The sequence below is a fragment of the Ranitomeya variabilis genome, chromosome 3, assembly GCF_051348905.1.
Source record: "Ranitomeya variabilis isolate aRanVar5 chromosome 3, aRanVar5.hap1, whole genome shotgun sequence".
Lineage (NCBI taxonomy): Eukaryota > Metazoa > Chordata > Amphibia > Anura > Dendrobatidae > Ranitomeya > Ranitomeya variabilis.
The window spans coordinates 774,627,145-774,639,974 of NC_135234.1; the positions used below are offsets into that span (position 1 = coordinate 774,627,145).

General features: G+C 47.6%; 1 protein-coding gene across 8 annotated transcripts in view; it reads right to left on the minus strand.

Moving 5' to 3' along the window:
- ARAP1 (ArfGAP with RhoGAP domain, ankyrin repeat and PH domain 1) overlaps positions 1-12,830 on the minus strand; it is a 209,480-nt gene that overhangs the window by 1,908 nt on the left and 194,742 nt on the right. For all 8 annotated transcript variants that reach the window (XM_077298858.1, XM_077298856.1, XM_077298857.1 and 5 more), the window contains 3 exons: positions 11,507-11,557; positions 7,107-7,170; positions 6,804-6,953 (listed from right to left, as the gene is read on the minus strand). In XM_077298858.1, coding sequence (XP_077154973.1) covers positions 6,804-6,953; positions 7,107-7,170; positions 11,507-11,557 — 265 coding nt within the window. The remainder of the gene's footprint in view (positions 1-6,803; positions 6,954-7,106; positions 7,171-11,506; positions 11,558-12,830) is intronic.

Below are 12,830 nucleotides of genomic sequence, written 5' to 3' on the forward strand. Positions count from 1 at the left end.
AGCCTGGCAGATGATACAACGACACCAAGACTGGAGCCTGGCAGACGATACAACAGCACCGAGACCGGAGACGATATAACGGCACCAAGACCGGAGCCCGGCAGACGATATAACGGCACTGAGACCGGAGCCCGGCAGACGATACAACGGGACCGAGACCGGAGCCCTGCAGACGATACAACGGCACCGAGACCGGAGACTGGCAGACGATACAACGACACCAAGACTGGAGCCCAGCAGATGATACACTGGCACCGAGACTGGAGCCCTGCAGAAGATACAACGGCACTGAGACCGGAGCCCGGAAGATGATACAACGGCACTGAGACCGGAGCCCGTCAGACGATATAACGACACAGAGACCGGTGCCCGGCAGACGATGCAACGGCACTGAGACCGGAGCCTGGCAGACGATACACCGGAACTGAGACCGGAGCCCGGCAGACGATATAACGACACGAAGACCAGAGCCCGGCAGACGATACAGAGACACCAAGACCGGAGCCCAGCAGACGATACAACGACACCAAGACTGGAGCCTGGCAGACGATACAACAGCACCGAGACCGGAGACGATATAATGGCACCAAGACCGGCGCCCGGCAGACGATATAACGGCACCAAGACCGGAGCCCGGCAGCCGATACAACGGGACCGAGACCGGAGCCCTGCAGACGATACAACGGCACCGAGACCGGAGACCGGCAGACGATATAACGGCACCAAGACCGGAGCCCGGCAGACGATACAACGACACCAAGACTGGAGCCCAGCAGATGATACACTGGCACCGAGACCGGAGCCCTGCAGACGATACAACGGCATTGAGACCGGAGCCCGGAAGATGATACAACGGCACTGAGACCGGAGCCCGGCAGACGATACAACGACACAGAAACCGGTGCCCGGCAGACGATACAACGGCACTGAGACCGGAGCCTGGCAGACGATACAACGGCACTGAGACTGAAGCCCGGAAGATGATACAACGGCACTGAGATCAGAGCCCGGCAGACGATACAACGGCACTGAGACCGGAGCCCGGAAGACGATGCAACGGCACCGAGACTGGAGCCCGGCAGACGATACAACGACACCGAGACCGGAGCTCGGCAGACGATACAACGACACCGAGACCGGAGCCCGGCAGACAATACAACGGCACTGAGACCGGAGCCTGGCAGATGATACAACGGCACTGACACCGGAGCCCGGAAGAAGATACAACAGCATTGAGATCGGAGCCCAGCAGACGATACAACGGCACTGAGACCGGAGCCCGGAAGACGATACAACGGCACAGAGACTGGAGCCCGGCAGACAATACAACGACACCGAGACCGGAGCCCGGCAGACGATACAACGACACCAAGACCGGAGCCCGGCAGACGATACAACGGAACAGAGACTGGAAACAGGGAGAGGACGTATCACCAAGATCAGAAGATGATAGAACATCACAACCACCAGAGACAGTATGATGAAACGTCAAAGAGATGAGAGACAGGAAGATGATACAATGGCACTGATACTGGAGCCCGGCAGACGGCACAACGACACCAAGACCGGAGCCCGGCAGACGTTACAAAGACACCAAGACTGGAGCCCGGCAGACGATACAACGACACCAAGACCGGAGCCCGGCAGACGATACAACAACACCAAGACCGGAGCCCGGTAGACGATACGACGGCACCAAGACAGGAGCCGGGCAGACGTTACGACGACACCGAGACCGGCAGATGATACGAGACAGGAGCCCGGCAGACGATACAACGACACCAAGACTGGAGCCCAGCAGATGATACACTGGCACCGAGACCGGAGCCCTGCAGACGATACACCGGCACTGAGACCGGAGCCCAGCAGACGATACAACGGAACAGAGACTGGAAACAGGGAGAGGACGTATCACCAAGATCAGAAGATGATAGAACATCACAACCACCAGAGACAGTATGATGAAACGTCAAAGAGATGAGAGACAGGAAGATGATACAATGGCACTGACACTGGAGCCCGGCAGACGGCACAACGACACCAAGACCGGAGCCCGGCAGACGATACAACAACACCAAGACCGGAGCCCGGTAGACGATACAACGGCACCAAGACAGGAGCCGGGCAGACGTTACGACGACACCGAGACCGGCAGATGATACGAGACAGGAGCCCGGCAGACGATACAACGGCACCAAGATCGGAGCCCGGCAGACGACACAACGGCACTGAGACCAGAGCCCAGCATACAATACAATGAGACCGGAGCCCGGCAGACGATACAACAGCACCAAGACCGGAGCCCGGCAGACGATATGAGACAGGAGCCCGGCAGACGATACAACGGCACCGAGACCAGAGCCCCGGCAGACGACAACGGCACCGAGACCAGAGCCCGGCATACAACTGCAACAAGACCGGAGTGCGGCAGATGATTCAACAGCACAGAGATACGAAGATGATACAATGTAATTAAGACCGAAGATAAGAACATACGATGCAACCAAGACTGGAAGTGACAATGTGAGCAAGACCAGAAATATGAAGATACAGAGTAACTGAGGAAGATACAATGAGACCGGGACAAATGTAGTATATATGATGACATCACTGGATGCAGGTGCAATGTATATGATGAAATCACCGGGGGCTGGTGCAGTATACAGTTGTGTGAAAGTGTTTGCCCCCTTCCTGTTTTCTGATTGTTTTGCATGTTTGTCAAACTTAAATGTTTCAGATCACCAAACGTTTATAAATGAAAGTATTTATTATTAAGAAACAAAATCCAAACCTACAGGACCCTGTGTGAAAAAGTGATTGCCCCTACACCTAATAACTGGTTGGGCCCTTAGCAGCAACAACTGCAATCAAGCATTTGTGATAACTGGCAATGAGTCTTTTACAACGCTCTGGAGGAATTTTAGCCGCTCGTCTCTGCGCCTTTTTAAGGTCATTACAGCATCTTAATCATATTAAGGTCAGGATTTTGACTAGGCCACTGCAAAGTCTTAATTTTGATTTCCATAAGACATTCAAAGGTGGACTTGCTGGTGTGTTTTGGATCTTTGTCCTGCTGCATAACCCAAGTGCGCTTCAACTTGAGGTCACAAACAGATGGCTGGACACGTTCCTTCAGGATTTTTAGGTATACAGTAGAATTCATGGTTGCATTTACCACAGCAAATCTTCCAGGTCCTGCAGCAGCTAAACAGCCCCAGACCGACACACTACCACCACCATATTTTACTGTTGGTATGTTGTTCCTTTTCTGAAATGTTGTGCTACTTCTATGCCAGATGTAAAGGGACATACATCTTCCAAAAAGTTCAACTTTTGTCTCATCAGTCCACAGAGTATTCTTCCAAAAGTATTCGGGATCACCAAGATGTTTTCTGGTAAAAAGGAGACGAGCCTTTATGTTCTTATTGCTCAGCAGCGGTTTTCGTCTTGGAACTCTGCCATTCAGGCCATTTTTTTCCAGTCTCTTCCTTATGTTGGAGTCATGAACACTGACCTTAACTGAGGCAAGTGAGGCCTGCAATTCATTGGATGTTGTTGTGGGGTCTTTTGTGACCTCTTGGATGAGTGGTTTCTTCGCTCTTGGGGTAATTTTGGTCTGCCGTCCACTCCTGGGAAGGTTCACCACTGTTCCATGTTTTCGCCATTTGTGGATAATGGCTCTCACTGTGGTTCGCTGGAGTCTCAAAGCTTTAGAAATGGCTTCATAACCTTTTTCCACACGGATAGATCTCAATTACTTTGTTTCTCATTTGTTCCAGAATTTCTTTGGCTCACGGCATCATGTCTAGCCTTTGAGGAGATTTTGGTCTACTTCACTTTGTCAGGCAGGTCCTATTTCAGTGATTTCATGATTGAGAAGAGGTGTGGCAGTAATCAGGCCCTTGTGTGGCTAGGGAATATTAACTCGGCTTTCCAAAGATGTGATAAGTCATAGTTACTTTATGTTTTAAGGGGGGATGGGCAATCACTATCACACAGGGCAGTGTGGGTTTGGATTTCTTTTTCCCTTAATATTATAGTTCTTCATTTTGTGATTACTTGTGTTTGTGATTACTTGTGTTATCTTTGTCTGAAACATTTAAGTGTGACAAACACTTTTTTACACAACTGTAAAAAGACATCACTGGATGCAGGTGCAGTGTATCTGATGACATCACTGGATGCAGGTGCAGTGTATCTGATGACATCACTGGATGCAGGTGCAGTGTATCTGATGACATCACTGGATGCAGGTGCAGTGTATCTGATGACATCACTGGATGCAGGTGCAGTGTAGCTGATGACATCACCGGATGCAGGTGCAGTGTAGCTGATGACATCACCGGATGCAGGCGCAGTGTATCTGATGACATCACTGGATGCAGGTGCAGTGTATCTGATGACATCACTGGATGCAGGTGCAGTGTATCTGATGACATCACTGGATGCAGGTGCAGTGTAGCTGATGACATCACCGGATGCAGGTGCAGTGTAGCTGATGACATCACCGGATGCAGGCGCAGTGTATCTGATGACATCACTGGATGCAGGTGCAGTGTATCTGATGACATCACTGGATGCAGGTGCAGTGTAGCTGATGACATCACCGGATGTAGGTGAGGTGTATCTGATGACATCACTGGGGGCATACCCTTTATAAATGATGACATCACCGAATGCAGTGTGTATGATGACATCACTGGGGGGCGGACACTTTATAAATGATGACATCACTGGGGGGCATATGGGGGCTATATATCGATATAGTTGGTGCTGTGACAGCTCTTGGTTATGACAAACTTTAGGCATACACAAATCTGCAGCAGAATTGGAGGACTCCGCCGGGACGTGTCAGAGGGTCCACATGTGAATTATCCCCACTGTCATTCACTGCAGCTGGTTGCGGCTTTCGGCGGGGGGGGGGGGGCGCCTTTGCTGCAGGAGGCTTTGTATCAGTGGATTGTGCCCCACAGATGGGAACGTGGCAATGTGGAGCCTGTTTTACATCCGGACTCCATGCTGGAGGGAGTAGATTGGCGCGCTGCTCGCTGACCGGTGTCTCCGCAGTGTTTCGGATGACTCCATTTAAGCTGCGATTAGGCTAAATCTAAGTCGTGTTTGAAGTGATCAAAGGGAATGAAGATGAAATGCCGATAGTTCCCCTCCCCCGCCCGCTCCACCTTCCATGCACCCTATCTCTCATCGCTGACACAGGCCGTCAATCACTGCACAGCCATTTTTATCTCCAATGGAGACGTTAATCATCCGCTGCACATGAGACCCACAACACTCATCATCCTTATAATGGGAGCCGCTCACACAAAGCACAGGAACGACACACAGAATTAAGGGAGCAGTAACCCCAATATGCGACCTCATCCTACAGCAGCTCTTCTGTACCGACAATGAGAGCTCAGCGAGCGGACGAGGATTGTAGCAGAATCCATGGCAGAAAAATGGGGCTTTCAGATATTAGATATTGTCATGAGGCTGATAGTCTGCGGCTACAAGATGTACGCTCCAATAAAAGAGGTCACTGGTCAGTGGTGACAGGTGCAGTATAGATGATATCAGTGGTGACAGGTGCAGTATAGATGATATCAGCGGTGACAGGTGCAGTATAGATGACATCAGTGGTGACAGGTGCAGTATAGATGACATCAGTGGTGACAGGTGCAGTATAGATGATATCAGCGGTGACAGGTGCAGTATAGATGATATCAGCGGTGACAGGTGCAGTATAGATGACATCAGCGGTGACAGGTGCAGTATAGATGATATCAGCGGTGACAGGTGCAGTATAGATGATATCAGCGGTGACAGGTGCAGTATATATGACATCAGTGGTGACAGGTGCAGTATAGATGACATCAGTGGTGACAGGTGCAGTATAGATGATATCAGCGGTGACAGGTGCAGTATAGATGACATCAGTGGTGACAGGTGCAGTATAGATGATATCAGCGGTGACAGGTGCAGTATAGATGATATCACTGGTGACAGGTGCAGTATAGATGATATCAGTGGTGACAGGTGCAGTATAGATGACATCAGCGGTGACAGGTGCAGTATAGATGATATCAGCGGTGACAGGTGCAGTATAGATGACATCAGTGGTGACAGGTGCAGTATAGATGATATCAGCGGTGACAGGTGCAGTATAGATGATATCACTGGTGACAGGTGCAGTATAGATGATATCAGTGGTGACAGGTGCAGTATAGATGATATCAGTGGTGACAGGTGCAGTATAGATGATATCACTGGTGACAGGTGCAGTATAGATGATATCAGTGGTGACAGGTGCAGTATAGATGATATCAGTGGTGACAGGTGCAGTATAGATGATATCACTGGTGACAGGTGCAGTATAGATGACATCACTGGTGACAGGTGCAGTATAGATGACATCAGTGGTGACAGGTGCAGTATAGATGACATCAGTGGTGACAGGTGCAGTATAGATGACATCAGTGGTGACAGGTGCAGTATAGATGATATCACTGGTGACAGGTGCAGTATAGATGACATCAGTGGTGACAGGTGCAGTATAGATGACATCAGTGGTGACAGGTGCAGTATAGATGACATCAGTGGTGACAGGTGCAGTATAGATGATATCACTGGTGACAGGTGCAGTATAGATGACATCACTGGTGACAGGTGCAGTATAGATGATATCAGCGGTGACAGGTGCAGTATAGATGACATCAGTGGTGACAGGTGAAGTATAGACGATATTAGCGGCGGCAGGCACTATATGTAAGTATTACACTTTCCGTACCCTCTGTGACGTCACTCACCGTGAGCGGGTCCGTGGTGAAAGCCGCCATACTCCTCCTTATATCCGTCTCACTTCCACGTATTGGAATGAGGGAAAGGTTCCCCAATGAGTCCAACTGTGAGATCTGAGGTCTCATCGCCACGCCGTGCTCCGGCCACAGGCTGCCATACTGCGGGCAAACAGAACAGCCGTCACCACAATGTCACACAGAGATGGCAATGATACATTGTGCCCCCCCGAGCATCAGCAGTGTGCAGAAGGAGCAGCGCCCCCTGCTGACACCAAGACTTACCCCAGACCCCGGGGGCCATCAATAACAAACCTGAACAAACATGAAGGCAGCGAGCCATTGCCTCATTTCACCAACCGAATCGCAACACAGATACCTGCATAACAAAGAGAAGGCGTAAGATGGATAGATATAGCGATAATACACAGATAACACTGGTCAACAGCATTTTTGGTGCCAAAGATATTTCATCGAATTTGGGGTATTTTTGGGGTGCTGATTCTGAATATGTCATCAGTTTTGCCAGATTGGCTCAAGTTTTTGAGATTTTTGGTATCTTATTTATAGCACTTGTTGGTAAATGCGACGCATCATCTCATTAATTTCTTTGGATTAGTACTTGAACTGAGCAGTTCTCAATATAGTTTTGTGTTAATTAGTGTTCTAAAAGTTTGTTCATAGCTTGATTTTTGCACTAACTTTATGTTGTTGTCTGTTTTCCAGTGAAAAGCATGAACTCATCAAGAAGAAGTTGTCTTAACGATCCAGACTCATTCTGTTACATTTGTGGTGAATACACACTGCCAAAACATAGAAGAAACATAACAGACTTCGTAAAAAAAGTGTATTTTGCCTATTTTGGGGTTATGCTTGGGGACCAAGACAAGTTTTGGGCACCACACATAGTGTGCAAAGCATGTATCGAATTATTACGAAAATGGAGCAAAGGACAAAGAAAAAGCTTCAAAATAACCCCAAAATAGGCAAAATACACTTTTTTTACGAAGTCTGTTATGTTTCTTCTATGTTTTGGCAGTGTGTATTCACCACAAATGTAACAGAATGAGTCTGGATCGTTAAGACAACTTCTTCTTGATGAGTTCATGCTTTTCACTGGAAAACAGACAACAACATAAAGTTAGTGCAAAAATCAAGCTATGAACAAACTTTTAGAACACTAATTAACACAAAACTATATTGAGAACTGCTCAGTTCAAGTACTAATCCAAAGAAATTAATGAGATGATGCGTCGCATTTACCAACAAGTGCTATAAATAAGATACCAAAAATCTCAAAAACTTGAGCCAATCTGGCAAAACTGATGACATATTCAGAATCAGCACCCCAAAAATACCCCAAATTCATTAAAATATTTTGGACACCAGAAAAAAAAATTTTTTTTGTTGACCTGTGTAATAAACAGATGATAGATAGATAAGAGATAGGTAATAGATAGATAATAGATAATAAATAGATAACAGATAGATAACAGATAGATAACAGATAGATATATGATAGATCGATAGATAATAGATAGGTGATAGATAATATAGATAGATAGATAATAGACACATAATAGATGATATATAGATAAAAGATAATATAGATACATACATATATACAGTGGCTTGCAAAAGTATTCACCCCCTTTCCATGTTTTGCTACCTCACAACCTGGAATTTCCCTGTTTTTTGTTTTGTTTTTTTGAGAGTTTGGATCAGTTCATGTAAAGAACACGCCAACAGCTGTGAACATTTGGTTTTCTTTTTATTGTGAAGCAAACAACAAATAGGACAAAATAACTGAAATCTTCAGTGTGCATAACTATTCACCCCCATAAAGTCAGTACTTTGTGGAGCCTCCTTTTGCTGCAATTCGCTTTAGATAAGTCTCTATCATTTTTCCACATCTTCCACTGGGGTTTTTCCTCATTCCTCAAGGCAAAACTGCTCCGGCTCCTTCATGTTAGATGTTTCCTCTGGTGAACAGCGATCTTCACGTCTGACCACAGATTCTCCACTGGATTAAGGTCTGGGCTGTGACTCGTCCACTCCAGAACATTTACACATTTCCCCATAAACCACTCGAGTGTTGCTTTACCAGTATGCTTTGGGTCATTGTCTTGTTGGAAGATGAACCTCCGTTCCCGTCTCACATCACTGACAGAAACAGGTTTTTCTCAAGAATATCCCTCTATTTCACACCATCCATCTTCCCCCCGACTCGGACCATTTTCCTGTCTATATAGCCGAAAAACCTCCCCACAGCATGATGTTGCCACCACCATGTTTCACTGTGGGGATGGTGTTCTTGGAGTGATGAGCTGTGCTAGTTTTGCACCCCCGGAAGAAGGCTTGAGCGCCGAAACGCGCGTAGGGGACGGTGGGCTACACAGGGCTCCAGGCGGAATCAGGTAATACAGCATGACTGGTTGATTTTAAGTGCAAATTCTCTAGGTGGCGTAGTCAGAGGTGGTATACAGCCCTTTTGTTGCCTATGTCTGTTTCCGTGGTGTGCACCTAGATTCTGGGTTGCAGTTCTAATAAGTAAGACACACTTGGAGCGACTTCATTTGTAATAACATATGCCTGTCTACTGCCTGGTTTCCCTGTGTTTTCCCACATGTTCTGGTTAACCACTGCTACATCCCTTGTAATTTTATATAACTATTTTCTAATAAAGCTGTACACTTTTTAACTCTATTTATGGTTCTTGGTGGTGCGTTTTCTTTGTTTGAGTTCTAGTTTTGCACCAGACATAGCGTTTACCTTGGTAGCCAAAAAGTAAAATTTTGGTGTCATCTGACCACAGCACCTTCCTCCATACAGTTGAGGATTCTCCAGCAAGTCTTTGGCAAACTCAAAACGAGCCTTACAATTTTTGTGTTTAAGTAAAGGCGTTTTTCTGCCCACTCTTCCATAAAGGCCACCTCTATGGAGTGTACGGCTTATTGTGGTTGTATGAACAGATACTCCAATCTCGGCTTGGGAACTCTGCAGCTCCTTCAGGTTAACCTTTGGTCTCTGTGCTGCCTCTCTGATGAATGTCCTCCTTGCCCGGGCTGAGAGTTTTAGTGAGTGCCCTTTCTGGGCAGGTTTGTTGTGATACCATATTCTTTCCATTTGATGACAATAGCTTTGATGGTGCTCTGGGGATCATCAGAGATTGTGCGTTGTTTTTTTTTTGCATTTTTTTTTTTTTTACAACCCAACCCTGACTTGTACTTCTAAAAACTCTGTCCTTGATGTGTTTGGAGATCTCCTTGGTCTTCATGGTGTTGTTTGGAGATCTCCTTGGTCTTCATGGTGTTTGGAGATCTCCTTGGTCTTCATGGTGTTGTTTCGAGATCTCCTCGGTCTTCATGGTGTTGTTTGGCGATCTCCTCTGTCTTCATGGTGTTTGGTGATCTCCTCGGTCCTCATGGTGTTGTTTGGAGATCTCCTTGGTCTTAATGGCGTTGTTTGGAGATCTCCTTAGTCTTCATGGTGTTGTTTGGAGATCTCCTTGGTCTTCATGGTGTTGTTTCGAGACCTCCTCGGTCTTCATGGTGTTGTTTGGCAATCTCCTCGGTCTTCATGGCCTTGTTTGGCAATCTCTTTAGTGTTCATGGTGTTGTTTGGCAGTCTCCTTGGTCTTCATGGTGTTGTTTGGAGATCTCCTCGGTCTTCATGGTGTTGTTTGGAGATCTCCTCGGTCTTCATGGTGTTGTTTGGAGATCTCCTCAGTCTTCATGGTGTTTGGAGATCTCCTCGGTCTTCATGGTGTTGTTTGGAGATCTCCTCGGTCTTCATGGTATTGTTTGGCGATCTCCTTGGTCTTCATGGTCTTGTTTGGCAATCTCCTTGGTGTTCATGGTGTTCTTTGGCGATCTCCTTGGTCTTCATGGTCTTGTTTAGCAATCTCCTTGGTGTTCATGGTGTTCTTTGGCGATCTCCTTGGTCTTCATGGTCTTGTTTAGCAATCTCCTTGGTCTTCATGGTGTTTGGAGATCTCCTCGGTCTTCATGGTGTTGTTTGGCGATCTCCTTGGTCTTCATGGTCTTGTTTGGCAATCTCCTTGGTGTTCATGGTATTGTTTGGCGATCTCCTTGGTCTTCATGGTCTTGTTTGGCAATCTCCTTGGTGTTCATGGTGTTCTTTGGCGATCTCCTTGGTCTTCATGGTCTTGTTTAGCAATCTCCTCGGTCTTCATGGTGTTTGGCAATCTCCTTGGTCTTCATGGTGTCTGGAGATCTCCTCGGTCTTCATGGTCTTGTTTGGAGATCTCCTTGGTCTTTGTGGTGTTGTTTGGAGATCTCCTTGGTCTTTGCGGTGTTTGGTTAGTGGAGCCTCTTGTTAATGGTGTTGGAGCCTCTGTGCCCTTCCAGAAAAGGTAAAGTGTCTATACCTACAGACACGTGACATTAGATTGCACACAGAGGGACGTCCTGTCACTAAGCATGGAGCTTATGGAGGGAATTGCTGGCACCAGACATCTTTAATGGCTTCACAGCAAAATGAGTGAATACATATGTACATGCCAATTCTTAGTTATTTGATCCCATAAATGTAATTTATGCCTACAATTTTTGGTATTGATGCATCACACACAAATCATATTACAAAAATATTTACACACAGGTTGTAATGCAACAAAATAGGTAAAAAGCCAAGGGGGTGAATACTTTCGCAAGCCACCTGTAGATGGATAGATATTTGCTTGCTTTTCTCACCACTGACTCTTTTCATTCCTCTCGTTCTTGCACAGGATGGTGAAGCCCCAACTGAAACACAGACACGAGCATGTCAGCAGTTGTGCTGAGGTCACGCAGCCAATCACACAGGTAGTATGGTAGCGGCACTTTCTAGAGACAGCTGTACTATCCCGCCCCCATGCTTTACACTGCAGCTCGGTGCATGAAGCACTTGCTGTGTGGTGGGTGACGTGACGGAGCAGAGGTTCGCGCTGGTGTAATGGGGACATAAGATGGACCCCACCGGCTGATGACGGGACCCCCATGGAGATGTCTCTGGGGTGGAGGCGTTGGATTGCGAGCTCTGCGGCCGAGCGCGGTGGTCACAGATCCCAACAGAATCTGCATCTTACAGAAATGGAGACGTCTCAGCGGCGCCGGTTACCATGGGAGCGCGGAATAAAAGAAGAGCCCGTTTTGTAGCGGCGGTATGCTCCATTTGCAGCGATCATTTCCCGCTTTACCATAACTGCGGGGTGGGGGCTGTCAGACCCTTTAATACCTCAGTAATGAGCTGCGGAGAATGCGAGGGGTTAACCAGAGTGCCCGGCTCTCGTGTCTTAGCAACGGGCAGCGTTTCCATGACACAGAGCGGGTGCTGCCCACTCGCACCGCCGACCGCCCGTCCTCAGACACAGGTGAGCGCGGATCCCGCTGCGCTGGAGACAGAACCGCAGACATCTGAGCTCCTGACCGAGGCCAAACAAGGAGCGGAGGAATGCCGCCACCTGGTGGACAAAGCGGGGACACCGGGGCCTGCAGGGAGCAATGATCTGCAGAGCTCATCACCATGTATGATGGGCAAGAGGGAGCAATGATCTGCAGAGCTCATCACCATGTATGATGGGCAAGAGGGAGCAATGATCTGCAGAGCTCATCACTATGTATGATGGGCAAGAGGGAGCAATGATCTGCAGAGCTCATCACCATGTATGATGGGCAAGAGGGAGCAATCATCTGCAGAGCTCATCACCATGTATGATGGGCAAGAGGGAGCAATCATCTGCAGAGCTCATCACTATGTATGATGGGCAAGAGGGAGCAATGATCTGCAGAGCTCATCACTATGTATGATGGGCAAGAGGGAGCAATGATCTGCAGAGCTCATCACTATGTATGATGGGCAAGAGGGAGCAATGATCTGCAGAGCTCATCACTATGTATGATGGGCAAGAGGGAACAATGATCTGCAGAGCTCATCACTATGTATGATGGGCAAGACGGAGCAATGATCTGCAGAGCTTATCACTATGTATGATGGGCAAGAGGGAGCAATGATCTGCAGAGCTCATAACTATGTATG